The sequence below is a fragment of the Hemicordylus capensis genome, chromosome 6, assembly GCF_027244095.1.
Source record: "Hemicordylus capensis ecotype Gifberg chromosome 6, rHemCap1.1.pri, whole genome shotgun sequence".
Classification (NCBI taxonomy): domain Eukaryota; kingdom Metazoa; phylum Chordata; class Lepidosauria; order Squamata; family Cordylidae; genus Hemicordylus; species Hemicordylus capensis.
In genome coordinates, this window is record NC_069662.1 from 30,729,528 (window position 1) to 30,750,312 (window position 20,785).

Below are 20,785 nucleotides of genomic sequence, written 5' to 3' on the forward strand. Positions count from 1 at the left end.
CAGCTTTTCGGGGGGTTCGCGAGCCATTTTGAGTAAAAAAATTAGTACTTATCCCCTCCAGGGGGCTTCTCTGAAGCTGTGGGGGCGGGGGTTGTTCCATGGAGATTCCCCTTCCTGGCCCCTACCAGCCTTCCTTATGCAAAAAAATCACCCAGTTTGGGCATTCTTTGGTCCATTGTGGGCCTTTCCCCCATCACAGTGGCCATTTAGGGGGCTGTCGCGCATGTGCAATGGGCCCCTGAGTGGTCGGGTCATGACCCAGAATCTCTCCCATGTTGCTGATTTTATATTATGCTTGGTATTCACATGTATTTCACTTTGTTAGTCCCTTCAGAACAGAAAACCACAGGGCTCTGTAGTCACCAGGAGTCAACACTTTACTTTATTCACATGTGTTTCACTTTATTAGTCCCCACAGAACATCCACTCTTGTTTTGGGTCAAACATGGAAGCACAGAACCAAACTCACTTGACTGAGTTCATCATTATGGGCTTTAAGAATCTGCAGGATGTGCATCTTTTGCTCTTCAGTGGGTTCTTCATTACTTATCTATTCACCGTGCTATGGAATACCTTCATCATCATAATGACTATGGTGAACCAGAGGCTCAGAACCCCTATGTATTTCTTCCTTGGAAACCTCTCCTTTCTTGACATCTGCTACACTACCACCACTATTCCCCAAATGTTGGCTCACCTTCTCTCAGAGAGATGCAGTATCTCCTACATAGGCTGTTTGCTTCAGGTATATTTTTTCTTTTCCTTTGTGGGCACTGAATGTCTCCTTCTGGCAGTGATGGCCTTTGACCGTTATGTGGCCATATGCAACCCTCTACGCTATACACTGATTATTGGAAAAGACATTTGTCTCCAGCTATCCACAGCTTGCTGGGCTGGTGGCTTCCTCAACTCTGTGGTGCACACTACATTTGCCTTTCAGCTACCTTTCTGTGGGGACAACCGCATAGATGCTTTCTACTGTGACATCCCTCCATTGCTGAAACTGTCATGTGGAGACACTTCCCTCAACCAAATTCTGTTGCTATCTATTGGCCTATTCATAGCTTGGACCCCATTAGTTTGTATCCTTCTTTCATACACTTGCATCATTTCAACTGTGATGAAGATACGCTCCTCTGAAGGAAGACAAAAGGCTTTTTCCACCTGCTCCTCTCATCTGACGGTGGTCCTTCTGTACTACGGCAGCTCTATTTTCACCTACTTGAGTTCAAATAGTGGTCATTCCTCAGATCATGCCAGGCTAATTCCAGTGATATATAGTGTCTTAACACCACTTTTAAATCCTATTATATATACAGTGCGCAACAAAGATGTGAAGAACGCTTGGAGAAGCATGATTAGAAAAATATGATTATTGTGAGCAACATACATTTATCAACCATAGTCATTTCCCCCCCTTCGGCATTACATATTCACACATTCAGTCTGAAATGAATTAATGTAATCAAAATTGATGGAAAGGATCATATGCATGTAATGTTTACATATTAAATTACACCATTGTTTATGCACATAGATATCATTGGGATATTATAGTCAGCCTAAAAGCCTGTCATCAATAACGTAAAGTAGATTTACATCAGATCAGTAAATCATCACTAAAGCAAATCTGGGTAGCTGAAGCATCTCTTGAACATGGAAGGCACCTGGTCCTCCTTTCCCCTTTCCTTCCCAGCCCTTCCATTCTCATTTATAATTCACCACTGCCAATTTTGGTAACTTCCTCTCCAGAAGCATCCGGGGAATGGGGCTGCAATGATATGCTGTTGTTTGTGGAGAGTGACACTTCTTTGAAGATGAGTATTGCCTCTGTTTCTTTGTTTGCCTGCCTCTTCGCTGTTCAACTTATATAGTTGGGCGTAGCTATAATTGAACAGGGCACTGTGTGGAGGACAGCAACAAATATTCCTAGGCCTATGTTTGAAGGGAGCCTCTTAAGCTAGGAACCAGTCCACTCTTCACTCTTCCCTGATGCCTTTCTGACTCATTGGAAAGCTGCTGGCTTTTGATTGGTGTGGGAAGTGAGTTATATTATTAGCAGTGGAATGAGAGAAAGAGCATGCCAAGAAGAATGCTTTGTTTTTCTCCATGTCCATATAGTTCTTCTGCTGCAAAGACAGGAGGACAGGGGGGAGAAGGAGGAGGCAGGGGGCCCAGGCGCCAGTCTTAATGTCTTGTCTCAGGACCAGTGTTCTCTCTAACAGGTATTCCCAGATGTTGACTACAGTTCCCAGAATGCCCAGCTGCAATGGCTTGTGCTTGGGGATTATGGGAATCCCTGTTAGAGAGAACACTGCTCAGGACACACTTCAACCTCGCTATATCCCTGACTTGAATACTGGTAAATAAGCAGATATGGCAGTGCGGGGGGGGGGGGGAATCCAACAACCATTAGTCTCCACTATTATCTCCTCACAAGGGGAACTGTATGTGGAAAAAAGTTCCCCTGGATATATTTATGTTTATATCCCACCATGATAGAACTAAATCCCTATTTCCACCCCACACACCCAAATATCCACACTTATACTGTAGTGTTGGTCTACAGAGATTCCTCCCATGATTTAAAATGGTGGGCTGCTCCAGGAGGTCCATGAGACCATTAGAAGTACATAACTGATGTTTTTGCAATCATGATGCATTATATAACTTTAACAGGATAATGTTCTTTTTATACTTGTGTAATTTAAGACAATATAGGACAATACAAACATTCTGAAAATCAGACACTTAAAAAATTATTTATTGTAAATGTTGTTGCCAACCTGAGCTTGTCTTAGGCATGACAGATTTGCCACCCCCCCAGCCTTGAATGAAGCATGAGGATGGTGGAGTTTTCTAATTGGTTAAAGGGACTAGAGGGACGGAGCAAGAGAATCAATAGGAAGTGCACCTACCCAGACTTTCACTCAGCGTTTGAAAGTCATCCCATCCAGGTGGGCCTTGGATTACTCTCCCACTCTTGATCACAGAGTACGCTTTTCTGGCTGTGATGAAATGGTGAAGGTCTACTTTTATGCAAATTGGCTAAGAATTCTTTGGAGCTGTGAATCATAAGAGGCATATTTAGCCACTCAGTAAAACAAGGTTAAGGAAGCGAGTGTTCCCTTAAACCTGGCTGGCATACTTGGGTAGGAGGATTCACATAATTGTCAGAGCTCTGGGGGGGGGGGGGCAATGCACCCTAACCCTCAGAGCTGCTGAGAGAGCTCTTGCTCATCTGGGTGGGAGACCTGCCTGCCCAGGCAAGGAGAGATGATAGTCTCTCGGCAAGGTAGGTTTAACCTTCCTTCCCCACAGCCCGCCCACAACCCCTTCTCACTGCTCATGAGAAGAGGCCCAATGTCTAGAGCAGGCCTGCTCAAATTAGGCCCCACAGATGGTTTTTTGGATTACAACTCCCATAATACCCAACCACAGTGGCCAATAGCCAGGGGTGATGGGAGTTAGGAACATAGGAACATACCTGTAGGAAGCTGCCATATACTGAGTCAGACCATTGGTCCATCTAGCTCAGTATTGTCTGCCCAGACTGGCAGCGGCTTCTCCAAGGTTGCAGGCAGGAATCTCTCTCAACCCTATCTTGGAGATGCCAGGGAGGGAACTTGGAACCTTCTGCTCTTCCCAGAGCGGCTCCATCCCCTAATGCGAAATATCTTACAGTGCTCGCAATTCTAGTTTCCCATTCATATGCAACCAGGACACACCCAGCTTAGCTAAGAGGACAAGTCATGCTTCCTACCACAAGACCAGCTCTCCTCCAGTTGTAGGCCAACATCTGCAGGAAGGCTTAAGTTGAGCAGCCCTGGTCTACAGCATCATGTGTGAGTGAACCATCATAGTTCTAACATCACCAAAAGAAGTTTCATATCACCAGATAATCAGAGGCGTAACTAGGGAAAATGGCGCCCAGGGCTAGCACTGAAATTGCGCCCCCCCGAGATTGCGCCCCCCCCGGTGGCGACCCCTGAACATTCCAGCCACCGCCACCACCGGCCTCCCCCCCGCCCCCCCCGAGCCGGGCGCCCCGTGCAGCCGCTCATCCGCTGCCATGACCAGGGGTCCTCCTTCCACCCCCCAGCAGTGGCGGGTGGTGGCTACGACTGGAGCAACGCCGAGGCCTGCCATCCGGCCCGGCGTCGCTTCTCAACTGCGCCGCACCTGCGCAGTTCAATCTATGAACTGCGCACACAGTTAATTTACATTTGCTAACATTGAACCACATCTGCCACTTTATTGCAGTTTGGAGAGATCCTTTTACCTCATAAAATAAGAAAGAGATTTTGAAACATTTGTAAGTACTAAGCACTCTAGCTAAAGCAAAACTCATATTCTGCCTCAATGTAAATAAGGAGCAAGTAAAAGTGGATACCAGAAACCTTAATTTTGTATTTATATTCTTTGTATATAAGAAACTTTAACAAGTATTCCTATCAATAAACCCCTAGGATTAAACACTCCCTGCATGTCATTATAAGGCATTTAAGAACTGCAGACTTTGGGACTTTCCCCATTATACCCTGGTTTTTAATCCCCCACCTACCCTTTTTGTTGGTATGCTTGTATCTACAGCCTGAAAAGGGGTTCTGACATTTTAGTTGACCTACTGCAATTCTGTGTTATTAAAAAGTACAAACAACTTTGTGCCATAAGGCTTGCAGTGTAATAAAGAAACAACTTAAATGCATGTCATAAAGTTAGCCCGCAGACTAAAACCAGCTGCTCAGGCAGCTCTGTGAACACCTGCGAGGAAAACCATGAAATTCTGTTTTAAGTGTCGGCGCTCAGAGAGGAACCCCTTGAAAGCAGGAACAAAATTAAAGCAACCACTCTGGCTGTACCGCCTTCAGTTTGGTAACATGAAGAGCGGATATGAGAAGCCCGCAGCCCTCCAGGATCTGCCTCCAAGGCGGAGGATTTGGCTCCGCGGCCCATGGCAACTCTCCCCCGCCCCGCAGCTTGGAAATAACTGAAGCTAATGCGGCACCACTGTGTTCAAAAGGTTGGGATTCTTGTAAGGCTCTTGGTCTCACCCGCTCTTATTTTCCCTAGCCGGTTCTTCACAGAGGAATAATTCAGACTGCCCTCCCGCCTTGAATAAACCACTTATGAATTCTCGTTCGTAGGTTTTGTTTTTCCCTTTCTCACTTTCTTTGATGGAACTTGACCGGATCATTGGTTGTAAGTAGTAGAGGTGAACGAAAAGCCGAGTAAGAGGGAGGCTTACTAACTGGACCAATAACTATTACAGTTTCACCCAGGTGGCCATGTCATGTCTACATGTAACTTTCCCTAGGGAACCAACGTTACACTCCAGTCACGCACCGATCTAAGGGAAGCCCCGCAGTAGGACCTACTCCTGAGTAAATATACATAGGATTGTGCTGCAAATTTCCTAAGAAAAAAACAGGAGAAGGAAAAAATGAATAATGATCACGTAATTGATTTGGGACACCCCAATCCGTAGCAAGAGTCGCCACGAAATCCTAAAATTTAGAGTAATCCGGTGCAAAGGGTGCAATTCGAGGGCGCTGCCTGCCTCATTTTGTCAGTTGGAAACCGGCGTCTAAACTCGAAGTGACTTCCGTTGCTTTCGATTGAATTAGTGTGCACGGAACCAAGTTGGGGACTGGGATATTAAGAAGTCTTAGATAAATAAATCTAAGACAGGGACGTGCTAATTTTTCTTGTAGTCACTTCGGTAGACTGCTTTCCGAGGAGAAGGAGGAAGAAGAAAAGAGCAGAGGGCAGCCGACGACTCAGGAAAGGTGCAAAATCGAAAGAAAGCTTCTCAGAAAGACAAACGCACAGAGACTTTTCGAGGGAGCCCGCCCCCAGCCATCCCGCCCTCTGGGGTCCATTCTCCTCTAATTTAAGACACTGACTAGATAGTTTCTTAGGAATCCTCATTTCTCCAGCTCCTTTATAAACCCACGGAACTAGTCACAATTCATTTTGTCAAGGCAGATCAACGATCAGACTCTCCGAAGAGGGTCTTATTTCTTTGATGAGGAAATCTAGGCACGAAGGGCAGGAAGAGTGGGAGGCTGAGACGTCAGGTCTAAACTTTGCTGTAGAAAGGCGCTGAAGCAGTGAAGTCAGGCAGGCTTCCCGAGAGAAAAAGACGGCGCGCAAGAGGAACCGGCCAGACTTACCCGCAGAACCCCTGGCCACAATCTGTTGCGATGCCTCGTGCCAAAAGCTTCTAGGACGCCCGGGCAGCATGGTCGCTTGCGTGTGGAGAAACAAGCTGCGGAGGAGAAAAAGCCGGTGGCGGAGGGGCCGGCCGGGTCAGAGCCTGTGGCGGGAGAGGAGCTTCGCGTCCTCCGAATCTGAACTGGACAGTGGATCAGGAAGGGGCGCAGAGTGGACCCGTCACCTGCGCGCCGCCTTGGGGGAGGTCGGGACCTCCTTTACACTCATAGCAGGGAGGGGAGGGGTATTTTCTCAGAAATAGAGCCTGGGCGGGAAAAGGAGCAGGCTGATTATGAGCATAGCTGACTGCACCCTGACATCGCGCGGCGGTGGCGGGCGGTGGCGGATCGCCGCGTCCAGACGCCAGCCAGTGGGAGTGCCCGCCTGCCACCCTCTGCTGCCCGGAATTTGGAGGAAAAGTTTTTTCGAAAAATTTTTTTTTGTAAAAAAAAATTTTTTGGTGGTGGAGCTTTTCTGGGGCATTGCGCTGCTCCCCCTCCCAGAGTGGCACCCGGGGCACGTGCCCCCTGCCCCCCCTATCGTTACGCCTCTGCAGATAATGTCATGTTGAATGCAACAGTTCTCAGTGCAAATAGTTCACACATTTAGATGACAGCCATTCACCAATCATTAAATAACTGAATGTTGAAAATTCTGAAGTCAAATATCAGCATGATTAGCATTGTAGATATAGATAGAACCCTCAGTTTGTGTTCTATTTTAACTTCATCCATTTTATTTTATTTTATTTTCTTTCTTTCTTTCTTTCTTTCTTTCTTTCTTTCTTTCTTTCTTTCTTTCTATTGATTTATTTGATTTCTATAACGCCCTTCCAAAAATGGCTCAGGGTGGATATAATATCCATTTCATTATCTTCTGTTACAAACCAATGGATCTTTCCCTAACCACATTTAAATACATATTTTAAAAATATTTCCATACTTCTTAAGCCATGTTTTCAGACTTGTCACTATTTCTAACCCAAACAGCTGATGTGATGATATGGATGAGGCCTTATCTCAGCGGAAGAGCATTTGCTTTGCATCCAGAAGGTCCCGGGTTCAATAGCTGGCAGGTCTTGGTAGGGATGAGAAAGACTGCTGCCTGAAACCTTGGAGAGCCTCTGCCAGTTAGTGTAGGCAATACTGAGTTAGATGGAAATAGGGTCTGACTGTATAAGGCAGCTTTCTATGTTCCTATGCTTCAAAATTTGCATTTAAATATGTATCTTTCCATAATGTATACAATGTATTGAATCTAGAATTACTTACTAGAATTACTAGACAGGACTCACAGAGAAGTAAGATGTCAATATGCTTGTAAACTAGCCTTTTACGAGCCTTTTACAAAAATCTGATCTGCCGTGGCGCATTCCATCATGAGTATCCGGAAGAGAGGAATTGTTCTTCATCCCTCTAACTTTGTTTCTAATACCAAACCTGGTGGCCCCACATCTATAACTTTAGCAATCAAATGACAAAGCAGATAAAACACATATCCACAGACAAAACAGAAATCTCTGCATACTCCACTTTTGGCCAATCAGGGGAGGTTTTCAGAATGGTAGGGAATAAAAGAAGGGTCCCTTTACCTTTCTGCCCTTCAGAAAGAAATCTCTGCTCCTGGAATCCTGAACAGGAGCATTTTCCTCCCCACATGTACAAATTTATTGTCCACCATTCTCTATCACTAATCAGTAAACACAATACTTATTCTCGTGTCAATGCTGCAAGATAAGGTAGGCTTTGAAAAAATGGCAACCATGACCCAACCTGTGTCAAGGCTACATAAATATTTGAATCACATTGTTCACACGTCCACATTCATCACCCGATTACTGCAGACATCAAATAAAGCCTACATGTGTGATTCAGCCATCCTAGTTCTCACACCAGACTTCGGATATCCAAATCACTCAAAACACTTTTTAATAGAGTGAGCTCACACATTAAGCTGACATGCATCAAGTATTAAATAGATAAGTGAGGTACATACATGTATGGATCAACCCTTCCCAAATCCAAATCCAACTCTTAAACAAAAGAAAAAAGAGAGCGAGAGAGAGAGAGGCAAATACCAAATATCTATACACTGTGCCATCCTACCATAAGTATGTAAATTCGGAAAGTGATCATTTCTTTTCTCAGAGAATAGTTTTCCATATTGCTTTAACCAGGGCTCCTTTTACTTCTTTGTTCCTTAGGCTGTATATGATAGGGTTGAGCATGGGAGTAACCACAGCATAGAAGACAGTGAGCATTTTGTTCTGATTGGGTGAAATGTTGGCTTTAGGTCTCATATACGCAAAGATGGCTGTTCCATAACAGAGGGTGACAACAGTCAGGTGAGATGTACATGTGGAAAAGGCTTTATGCCGACCTTCGGAAGAGTGGATGCGCAGTATTGCACGGATTATATACATGTAGGAGTACAACACCACAATACAGGGGATCTGCAGCACAATGACCCCCGTCACCAAGATTGACATCTCACTGATAAAAGTGTCTGAACAAGCCACCTTAATAACAGCCAGGAGTTCACAGCCAAAGTGGTTGAGTTTGTTGCTGAAGCTGCAGAAGCAAAGACGCATGGTGAACACAGTCTGCACCAGCGAATTGAGGAAGCCACCCATCCAGGAAGCCACTGCCATCTGGACACACAGTCTTCTGCTCATGATAACATTATAATGCAAGGGTTGGCAGACAGCTGCATATTGGTCATAGGCCATGGCTGCCAAAAGGATGGATTCAGTGCCACCCAGGGCCAAGGAGATATAGAGCTGAGCCATGCAACAATTAAAAGAGATGTTCTTGTGATTAGTCAGGAGATGGATCAGAAACTGAGGCACCACACTAGTTGTGTAGCAGATGTCCAGGAAAGACAGGTTGCTTAGGAAGAAGTACATAGGTGTGTTGAGTCGTGGGTCTATGTGGATGGCTGTGATGATGAGTGTGTTGCCTACTATGGCAACAAGATAAAGGGAGAGGAACACAGCAAAGAGGCATAGGTTGGTGCCCCGCTCACTTGAAAATCCCAGAAACACAAAGTCTAGGGCACCTGTCTGATTGCATCTATCCATCATGTAGATGACAGGAAAATAATCAAAATTTAAATGTGAAGAGTTCTGTACAAGAAAAAGCACCAAAGCAGAGATTCTTCAAATATCCTTTATGTTTCACTTGGAGCTGGGGGAAATGACAGAACTTTTGGAAATCTGTTAATAAATTATCTATGGCATCACTACCACACCTCTCTCAAATCCCAGAGCAATTTCGTAACTGTTTCTAAAAGGTTTTCCTGGATTATATTGATTGGTAATAATGAAATGAATATACCCAAACATGTATACATGGTACTTTAAGCCTGAAGCATGAGGGAAGGGGCAATCCTAATGGGCAAACCAGCAATCAACTTGTTGGAACATGTATAACTCAAGTTGTAAAGCTCAGCAGCAATGGATTTTGCTTGGGGATTCTGGGAGTTGTAGTCAACAACAGCTGGGAATCCCTGTTCGAGGGAACACTGGACAAGGCCACTGCATTTCAAGACAATGCTTATCCAATTGGCTGGTGGAGCTAATGCTTCTAACATACATGCAAGGATGACACAGAGCGATCTGAGAAACCACATGCATGCCAGCTAGTAGTAGTCGCCTGCTTGTGGGGAGGAGGGTTCCCATAATGCACCACACACTTGCATGGTGCACTATCAGAGCTCCAGGGTGGTGTGTCCTGGCACCCTGACCCTCGGAGCTACTGGCAGCAGTCAGTGATTGTCTGGGCAGGTGATCTGCCCGCCCAAGGAAGGGAGACTACTCTTGTGCGGGGAGATAAGAATTTTCAGGCTTCTTCTCCACAAATTGAGTAGCCCTTGCTCATTGAACATGAGAAAAGGCTCTATGTGTTCATTGTAAAAGTGAACCTGGGTACAAATGATTGTATTGCACAATGGGAAAGTGTACTACTGTATATGCATTCAGCATAATGTGTGCATAACTGTACATGTGCACAATGTACACTGTTCATACGTGAACGGAACATATGCGAATAGGGCTGTTCCCTCCTATACATTTGTGTGTAGAGGGAGGAAATTTCCCTGTTGCTCAGTCAATTGGATTGCATTGGCAACAGTGATAGCCCCATGAATATTTTTGCTCAATTTTATACCCCCAATAGCTGAAAAGCAGAGAAATGGGGATATATTACTAAGGTCTGCTCTGGCATCAATCAATATTTTGTGTGATCCCCCAGGGCCATTCTTTACCCCATAAATGTTTGTGACTGAGAATTCAGCAGTACCCTAAATAAACTGTGAAGGGTTTGTTTTTAAAGCATGCATTAAAAATGCTATGTTGCAGTTTTTCTATGACTGCCACCTATAATGCCAATGGGGATATTTATATTTAGTTATTTGTGGGGAGGTTAATTAGTATCATTGGGGTCTTCATCCCTTTGTCTCTCTGTTGGTCAGTTTGCAGAAGTACAGAAGTACAGAAGCAAATAAACTACTGCCTTTTGAGAGAAATGTTGCATATGCACCATCAGATAGCCCCCCCTTTCTGTTGTTCTCCCAAGCTAGAACTAGAAAAGAAAGCATAGAAGATATTCCCATGATCAGGCAAAATTGGGCTAGGGAAGCCTAGCCCGATTTTGCCTGACCTTGAGAACCACCAGGCCTGCAGGCGAGCCTGGTGACCTCCAGGTGATTAACCCACCAAACTACCCCTCCCCTTAAACCGGGTTTGTGGAGTGAGTGCTCCGCAAACCCGGTTTGTTTTATCGTCAGTTGTCATGGCACGGCTCCACACTGCAGCAACTCATGAGGCTGAAAAGCAGCCTCCTGGCTTGCGGGTCTCTCCAGCATGCCCTGCGCACTCGCACTCGTGCAGGGTATGCTGGAGCTTTTGGAGGCCGCTTCTCCCAGCCCCCACCATCTCCATAACAGAGCCGGCAGTCATGTGGGTGGCTGCTTTGGCCACCCAGAGCAGACTGCCTGCTCGTGTGCAGGGAGAGCGGGCTAAGCCCGTTCTCCCCACAAACCCTCCCCAGGCTCTTCTCACGGATCATGAGAAGAGCCTCATTGTGTAATTAAAAAACCATAAGAATGACATTTCTTCAGCTGGACTCCATCGTAATCTCATGACTTACCTTTCCTTGTGTATAAGCCTCCTGCAAAAGGATGGAAGGAATGTTTAATCATGGAAGACATTTAAGAAGATTTATGTTCCCTGGAACAATGCAGAACATTAATTGAGTTCAGGTGGAAACTCTACTGAGTCTCTGGAATTCCCCCGTGGGCAATTAGCTAGGAAGCAACTTGGGTTTAATTTTAAATTAGAAATGGGGGCATACAGAGTCTTTGAATACAATTTGGGATTGTGCCAGGTGCCCATTTTATCAGCTATGATATGATATGGCGATATGCCGAATATTTATATACCACTTTTCAACAAAAGTTCCCAAAGCAGTATACATAGAGAAATAATAAATGAATGAATGAATGAATGAATGAATAAATAAATAAATAAATAAATGGCTCCCCTTGTCCCCAAAGTGCTCACAATCTAAAAAAGTAACATAAGATAGACACCAGCAACAGCCACTGGAGGAATGGTACTGGCGATGGATATGGCCAGTTGCTCCCCCCTGCTAAATCAAGAGAATCACCATTTTTAAAAGGTGCCTCTTTGCTTAGTTCTCAGATCAAATATAACATTTCATTATCTTTAAGAGCACATCAGAGGTGCTGCTTTCAAGTTCTCCAGCCATGATTTTTGGTCTGCATAAAGACAATATCTTCATTATCATAGAGACAGAGCACATATCTGATTGTGTAATACCCAGAGACATGAATTTGGGGTGGTATAGAACTTTAATAAATAAATAAATAAATAAATAAATAAATAAATAAATAAATAAATAAATAAATAAATAAATATGACATGAGCACTAAAGCAGAAGTTTTGATAACTAATCCACCTCTCCTTTTGCTATAATTCTAATTGATAATTAACGTCTTCAAATTCAAGCACATTTTATTGTTAAACACCAAATGCAATATGTGTTGGGAATTCTCTCTGGTAAGAGATACCCTTCTATTACAGCAGAGTGCACTGAGGCACAACACAGCGGAGTCTGCCTAGGCATGCGCGTATGCTGAGAGCAAAAGAAACTTGGAGCCAGTTCATAGTTTCAAATCAATATAAGGAGTCTTTATTGGAGAACTCCATTCTAGATAGAAAAGTGGAAAGATAGGATCTCTAATCTATCTACCTAACTGGATGCAGAAGGATGGTTTCTGCATCTCTGTACACATGGTGCAGGGAGAGAGGAGCATGTATGTTGCAAGGGAGAAGAAAGAAAAGCGGAAGAGGCCAGTTAGGAAGTCCCTGAGAGTAGCAATCTACATATCAAAGGGATTGTGTCAAAGCAGTAGAGAAGGGGTGACCAATGTCTTGACCCCTCTAGCCCTCTGACTCACTAATCTGTCCCCCTCTGTCATTGAGACATGAGACAGTGCAGAGGCCTTCACTGCCAACAATATGCAGGGTACAGTAAAATAGTAGTCACGAGAGCCTTATCTGTAAGAACAGGGTGCACCATGCATAGGTGGAGGATGGCAATGAGATAATGAAATCATTCTAAATCATGCCATTGAAATGACCCTACGGGGCATGACAACAGTACTAAATTTGATATATATTTGTCGAGGCATTGAAAAGGTGTTGAGTGGGGGATAGCACACACACAGTCATCATCTTGAAATGGGTTCTGGAATTCATGTATGGGATATCAATGTTTAGTGTCCACTATAATCTTAACATGTATACCAAGTTTCTTGCAAATCAGTTAAGTGATACAAAAGTTAACCCACTTCCACCTCAAACATTCACATATTTACCATCTTGAACTGGGGTGGATGACATCATCACAAGATATGCCACTGAGGTGTCCTTATGTGGCAGTACAACTGAAGCCAATGTGCTCTAAGTTGGTCCAGGCAGTGTGGATTTGGCAGCAGGGAGAGGAAGGGGGAGGAGGAGACACAGACACATGGAAGGACAGAAACACCGACACATGGACACATACATGGACAGCAAGGTAAGCTCATGAGGCTACTTTCCATGAGGAAATTACCCTAAGAACACGCTGTTGAAATGCTCCTATGGGGCACTATAACAATCCTACATTTGATCCAATTTGGTCCCGATATTTAAAAGTTGTTGAGGGGGGAGTGAACACACAGTTGCCATCTTGCTATGGGTTTTGGAATTCATTTATGGAATATCAAGGTTTATTTATTTTATTTATTGTTAAATTTGTATACCACTTTTCTTTAAAACAATCTCAAGGAGTTCCACACAGAAAAATTAAAACAAGACTCTAAAAATTACACAAAATATTAAGCTAGAACATAAAAAACATAGATCTGACTAAAAAGATTTAAAATACAAGCACAATATAACCATACAAAATACAAAGCAGCAGCAGTAGAGACAATCATACAAAAGCCTGGGTAAAAAGCCAAGGTTTCACACACTTTCTAAAAACTGATGGAGACTGAGGAGCAGATGGCCACTGGGAGAGCTTCAGCAGTTCAAAAGTTAGCCCACTTCCACCTCATATGTTCACACATTTGAGGTGGATGACCTCACCACAAGATGACATCGAGCTGTCCTTATGTTGCAGAGGCCCTTTTGCCAATTTTGGTCCAAATCAGTCCTGGCATTGTGAAGTTGTTAGGGACACACAGAGACACAAACACACAGACATGAACACTGACACACACACACACACACACACACACACACACACATCCACAGCAAGTTGATCAGATTGGACTACTTTCCATGAGGAAAGTAGGCTTAAAAGCACCAAACTAATGTCAGCTTTCCAGTAGAATTGCAAAAATTAGTAGAATAATTGGTTAGATATTAATCGAAAACCTCATAATTGATTAGAAATGTGCCCTGATGGGCAGCAGATTTATTTTTTAAACCACACACACAAACGATTCTTTCAGATTGGTCTTTATTGGCAAAGTAAAGAACATAGCTCAACAGATATAGCTCATTTATTTGACCTTTTATTATAGTTAACATTATTTTAGGTAAGCAGTTTATATTTTATTTGTCATCATGGGATTTCAAAATACATTTAAAATATTAAATAAAAATAAAGTGAAAAGTAAATAAACAAAAACCCCAAGAAAGTCACGAGAAGTGCTGATTCAGAAGATAACCTGTTCTCCAATTTTACCTCGTGTGCTTAGCACAGTGGGAAGTTTTCAGGAGGGTGGGAAAAGCTTCTCCATCCTCAAACCTCCTCACTCCTTGAACGCCAAATAGCACTACAAGGCTTCTTTCATGGTTTGCCTATAAGCTCTTGTTAGGGCCTGGGAATACATTATTTGTTATCTATTTATTTATTACATTTATAGACCGCCCCATCCAAAGGGTCTAGGCGGTGCATATTATGACATTTTATTCCCATTGCATTATTTCTTTTCTCCACTATCTACCACTTGTTAGTATGAACACTTTACTCTCCTTAGAACACTGTGAAGTGTTCTAGAACAATGCTTAGAACACTATCTCACAGCCAGCCTGCAACATATTGACAACCAATGCCCTATTCACACATTACGTTCAACAAACGTAAAATGTACAATGTATTAAATGTACGTTTGTACAATGTAGGTCTGTGTACAAATTGCATACATACTAATCTATACACACTTTTACTTATGTACACATTATGCGCAGCACATGTACAACAGTTCCTTCTGATATGGTATGCACCCAGGTTCACTTTTGAAATTAAAATGTGTACAGTCATGCACACAAAAAATATCTATCTGTGTACAGACACCTGTATGCACATACAACATAATTTTTGATTAGGGCTCTAGACAGTTCTGTGTCAATGCAAAGCAGGTCTTTGATTTTGAGGACCAGTTCACACATGCACATTCATTGCTTATAGGCTGACATCAAGAGCAGTGTTAGAAGGGCAGAACAGGAGCTGCATCCTTGCAGCAAAGGCTGCTTGAAGCTTATCCAAAGGCTGGTCAAGGAGAAGGGCACTCTTTGGCTTCCAAGAAAATGTCCCTGAGGGTCTCAGGAATTCCAGCTCTGCCCTCCTAATGCTTCTTTTGATGTCAGCCTATGTCTGCCAAAAAAATTATTACCTGCACGTGGGGATCAGCCATCACAGAAATACCACCACCTTTGAAACATGCCCATTCCTTCAAAATACATCGGTTTTGAATTGGGAGGAGAGCTGGTCTTGAGGTAACAAGCATGAATTGTCCCCTTAGCTAAGCAGGATCTAGCCTGGTTTGCATTTGAATGGGAGGCTAAATGTGAGCACTTCAAGATAATCCCCTTAGGGGATGGGGCCACTTTGGGAAGAGCATCTGCATGCTTACATGCAGATTTCAAAGCTCCTGCTTTGGCATCCACAAGAGAGGGTTGAGTGAGACTCCTGCCTGCAACCATGGAGAAGCCACTGTCAGTCTCAATCATACAGAGCTAGAATGACCAATTGTCTAACTTGGTATAAGGCAGCTTCCTATGTTCCTATGCTCCTAATAGCATCAGCTCCATACCTGCCAGTCATTGAGTTGCCAGTCATCAGCTCCATACATTGCGCTGCCAGTGCTGAGTAATCAGGTGATATACCTGATGGTATCAGGCATGAATCCAATCTCATGTTTGAATCCAACCTCCTGTTAGAACCCAACCTTAGGCTTGAATCCAATCTCAGTCTTCTACAATCAAATTCTATCAATTGTGCCACTTTTAGTTTACTTTCAGAAAGTAATCATGGACTCTACAGAAGACCATTTTTCCGCACTGCTTTAGACAAAGCTCCTTTTACTTCTTTATTCCTCAGGCTATATATGATAGGATTCAGCATGGGGGTAACCACTGCATAGACGATGGAAACCATCTTGTCTTGGTTGGGTGAAGTGTTGGCTTTAGGACTCATGTACGCAAAGATGGCTGTGCCATAGCAGAGGGTGACAACAGTCAGATGAGAGGTACATGTGGAGAAGGCTTTATGCCGACCTTCGGAAGAGCGGATGCGCAGGATGGCACATATTATATACACATAGGAAAGCATGACCACAATACAGGGAATCAGCAGCACAATGACCCCTGCCACCACAATCACAATCTCATTGACAAAAGTATCTGAACAAGCCACCTTAATGACAGCCAGGAGTTCACAGGCAAAGTGATTGATGGTGTTGAAGTGGCAGAAGCGAAGATGCATGGTGAACACAGTCTGTACCAAAGCATTGAAGAAGCCACCCATCCAAGAAAGCAAAGCCATCTGGATGCAAACCCTTCTGCTCATGATGGCCATGTAATGCAAGGGATGGCAGACAGCCACATATCTGTCATAAGCCATGGCTGCCAGCAGGATAAACTCAATGCCACCCAGGGACAAAGAGATGTAGAGCTGAGCCATGCACCGCTTGAAAGAGATGGTCTTCTGACTAGACAGGAAATGAACCAGCAACTGAGGCACCACACTGGTTGTGTAGCAGATGTCCAGGAAGGATAGGTTGCTTAGAAAGAAGTACATGGGTGTGCTAAGCCGTGAGTCAGTGTGGATGGCTGTGATGATGACTGTGTTGCCTGCTAGGGTGACAAGGTACATGGAGAGGAAAATTGAAAAGAGGCATAGGTTGGTGCTTTGTTCTCTGGAGAATCCTTGGAACACAAAAGCTATGGTTGTTGTCTGGTTGCATTGTTCCATCATGCAGAAAATATCTGACTTGAAAGAAAAAAATCAGAACTGATGTGTGGAGAGTTTTATAACTCAGGCAAACAGTGGTTCTCTAACTGTCTGAACTGGGGTTTGAAGAAAGAAAAAGGCAGTTGTGGAGACCATCTGTTGTTAAGTATCCATGGCATCTGCACCCTACCTACATTGAATCCTTGAAACATTTTTGCATTTTGTTTAAATTGCAAATGTTTTTATTAAGTGGGTAAGGATGAATGTATATATTCATAAATATATACATCTACTTTAAAATAAGTCAGTAAAACTGGAATATGAGTTGAGGGTCAAGGGGTGTAGAGGAATTTCTTGGAAGTTTTCATTCTCCATATGTGTAGGGTTGCCTCTGAATTTCAGGGTTCCTCCCAAGGAGAAATGTCAGAGAATGTTATCACAGTTTCTCCACATTAAATAAATTATTCTAATTCACATTGAACTGCAGCTTTAGACAAATCAGTTTAGGGTTTTTTACAAAATCATTGGGCAGCATCCAGACTAAATTATTCCTGAGTAAACTAGAGGGATTAAATAGTCTTATGGAGTATCTCCTGAGTAGTACTATTGGGTAACTTGGTCTGAATAACGATCGGTGAGACCCAGTTTGGGGAGCTCAACGGGGAGAGCGGGCTAAGCCTGCTCTCCCTGCACATGAGCAGGGTAGGAGCCATGGGCGGCCGAATCAGCCGGCCACATGATTGCCGGCTCCATGACAGAGCCGGCAGGGGCTGGGGAGTTTGGGGGCCACGCGGCCCCTGGAAGCTCCAGTATGCCCTGCGCGAGCATGCATGGCATACGGGGGTGACCCCCGGAGCTGGGAAGCGGCTTTTTGCCTCCCCTCTGGGGGTCTACTTGTGAGAAATAGTGGTGCGGAGCCATGCCGCGGCTACTCACAATAAAAATACAGGGTTTGCGGAGCGCTCACTCCGCAAACCTGGTTTAAGGGGCGGGCTACTTGAGCGGGTTACATGCTCAAGAACCACCGGGCTCGCAGCCGAGCCCGGTGGTTCTCATGATTGTAGAAAATCATGTGAATAGCCTCAGTGTCTGACATTTTATGCAATGTTACACCATCAAATTTATGTGGTGGTACAGCTGTTGGAAATAATGGCTATATCATTGCATAAATGTCTGTGTGCCATTTTTGCACTTGCACAAGACTGCTCTTGCACAGCTGCATGGACACAATGTTACAGTGAGCACGTAGCATTACACAGTATGTTAACCACTATATCCAACTAACTCAGGCAAATGTACTACATGCTGAATAAGGAGGCAAACAAATGTGAACAGCCAACATTACATGGGGGAAATTGCATTTTGGCCTCAAATAAGTGGAGCCAAATAAGTGTCGAAATTCATCCCAAAGAAATTTTATCAAGTGTAAAATTAATGCCATCCATACAAACCATCTTTCCTGACCTTTGAAATGTTGATTTGGTCAGTGTTTGGATGTTTTTGATTGCATGCCAATGGTTAATCTATTGGGTACTGTGAATTTCCCATTTGAGTACTGTGAATTTCCTGCAAATCTAGAAAAAACTGCATCCAAAAAATTACAATTTGCAAAACTTCACAAAAATATAATTATAAAATAATAATGTGCCTGCTCTGGTATAAGAAGCCGGGCAATAATCTAACCAGACACCACCATCTTGGCTTCACACTCCCGACTCTAAGAACCATAGCAGAGAAAGAGTAGCTACTATATCACTTCATTCAATATTTTCAGTAGAATTTGAAAAGTCCCTAGTTAATACAGGGATTCTGTGGAAACAAGAAGAGCTCTGCTAGTTTTCAAAAATCATCAAAGGGAGGTACAGTATATCGGTTTCCATATAAACCTACCTGACACCAAAGTCTGTCAATTGCAAATTTTCAGCTTTTTGAGCACATAGCTCTGTTGGACTTTTCAGTTGCTCTGCCAAGCTGAACTAGAAAGGATTTCTTTGTGATAAAAGAATTGCAAGAATGATGATCCCCACCTCATAGCATACCTCTATTGGGGTGCAGTCCACCTGCACAAAGAAAGGACGTTGCCTTGTTGAAGGCATTTTAAAAGATGTGTGTTCCCAGGAACATACAAACAAAGCAGATAGTCGTTGAGTTCAAGTAAGGTATTGCACTGAGTCCCTGATATTCCCCATTGCACAATTAGCCCAGAAGCAACTTGTGTTTCAAGTTAGAAAGTCCAGAGTCTTCAAGTACATTATGGGGTTGAGCCAGGTCTCCATTTGTGAGACATATTGATGAGCAGATTCAGATGATATATCCACCACAAACCCAAACTGGCAACACTGATAAACTAACTATTGGAGGGTGGGTGCAGGGGAACAGAAAGCACTTTTCTCCCAGAACACTATTTACCATAGGGCCAGGCTGGCATCAGTTAGAACATTTTTCAATTCTTCAGTCATGATATTTCCTTTGTATGTAAAGATGTTTCTCCTCCATCCCAGAGAGAGAAGCACATATCTGATTTTCTAATGCCTCTGATATAACACTACCACAGAAAAGTACAGACACATCAGCAACAACATTTAGTTGATTAACTGGGGTGGGGGGAGAATTGGGGGCCTCCACAGGGGGCCTTCGGACACATTGCCTTTCTTCCCTCTGCATCTGATTTCCAGGAAGTAGCTTCTAAAAACCACCCCCAGAGCTGAGTCAGATAGAAATCTAACTTGGAAGGGTGGGGGTGTTCTAGTCTGCCTGGATATCAGAACAAGAAGTTCGGGAGTGACTAATCTTTTTAAGATTAAACCCTACTTTCCTTTCACTGTAATCTTAATTCATAAATACCAACTTTCACCTCAAACATTTATGTGTCTACCATCTTGAACTGGGGTGGATGAAATAATCACAAACTATGCCATTGAGGTGTCCCCATGTGTCCCTACAAACATACCAAATTTAGTTCAAATCAGTTAAGCAGTCCATAAGTTAGCCTATCACAAACTATGCCATTGAGGTGTCACTATGTGTCCCTACAACAGTACCAAATTTAGTTCAAATTGGTCCAGGCATTGTGAAGTTGATAGAGAGGGACACACAGAGAGACACGATATACACACACCACACAGCTGGGTGATCTCATAAGTTTACTTTCCTTAAGGAAAATAGGCTAAAAATGTCAGAATTCTGACCCAATCTGACCAGACTTCCCCCTGATAAGAAAAGTCCAATGACCTGTTTCCCTTGCTGTAAAGCAGAATTGGGAGAGGTGATCTGGAACAGAAAAGCAGTGGAGAGGTTTCTGAAACCTTCAGAAACCCACCCACCATTTGGGTACTTTGGGCCATGGATATCTGAAGGACTGTTGGCTCCCAAAAGTTTCTGCCTCCCTGACAAGATCATTGGAGGGGGCCCTGCTCTGCATGCAGATGATGAGGGTGGCTCAGCTTTTCAGCACGTGGGACAAGTCCTTCTTGGTCATTGCCCCCAGGATTTGGAATGTTCACCTGGCTGTTATCCAGTCCTTGGTCTCCATTACAAGCTTTTAGAAAACAAGTAAAAATGTAGATCTTTACCCAGGATTTATACTGGAGAAATGTTTTCTCTGCTGCTGTTCCTCCTTGTCTTGTTTTATTTTATGTATGTTCTAACCATTTTAAAGAAATGTCTTATGTTTATATATAAATTTAATATTTGTCCTTTTAATGGTGTATTCTTTTATTTTAATTATTACTTTAATTTTTAATTATATTGTATTACTGTATTTTAATTATATCGTAAATTGTACGTAAATTCAACAATACATACATACATACATACATTTG

At 43.4% G+C, this 20,785-nt stretch overlaps 3 protein-coding genes across 3 annotated transcripts; 1 reads left to right on the forward strand and 2 right to left on the reverse strand.

The window, feature by feature from the left end:
• The first annotated feature begins 445 nt into the window (after positions 1 to 445).
• LOC128331129 (olfactory receptor 5V1-like) lies at positions 446 to 1,372 on the forward strand. The gene has a single exon (XM_053264482.1). The coding sequence runs from the start codon at positions 446 to 448 to the stop codon at positions 1,370 to 1,372; it is 927 nt and encodes a 308-aa protein (XP_053120457.1).
• A 6,987-nt stretch (positions 1,373 to 8,359) lies between these two features.
• On the reverse strand, positions 8,360 to 9,295 carry LOC128331130 (olfactory receptor 2F1-like). Its single transcript, XM_053264483.1, has one exon. It carries the CDS (start codon positions 9,293 to 9,295, stop codon positions 8,360 to 8,362), a length of 936 nt encoding a protein of 311 aa, XP_053120458.1.
• A 6,754-nt stretch (positions 9,296 to 16,049) lies between these two features.
• Positions 16,050 to 16,985, reverse strand: LOC128330632 (olfactory receptor 2F1-like). The gene has a single exon (XM_053263770.1). The coding sequence runs from the start codon at positions 16,983 to 16,985 to the stop codon at positions 16,050 to 16,052; it is 936 nt and encodes a 311-aa protein (XP_053119745.1).
• Between the last annotated feature and the right edge of the window lie 3,800 nt (positions 16,986 to 20,785).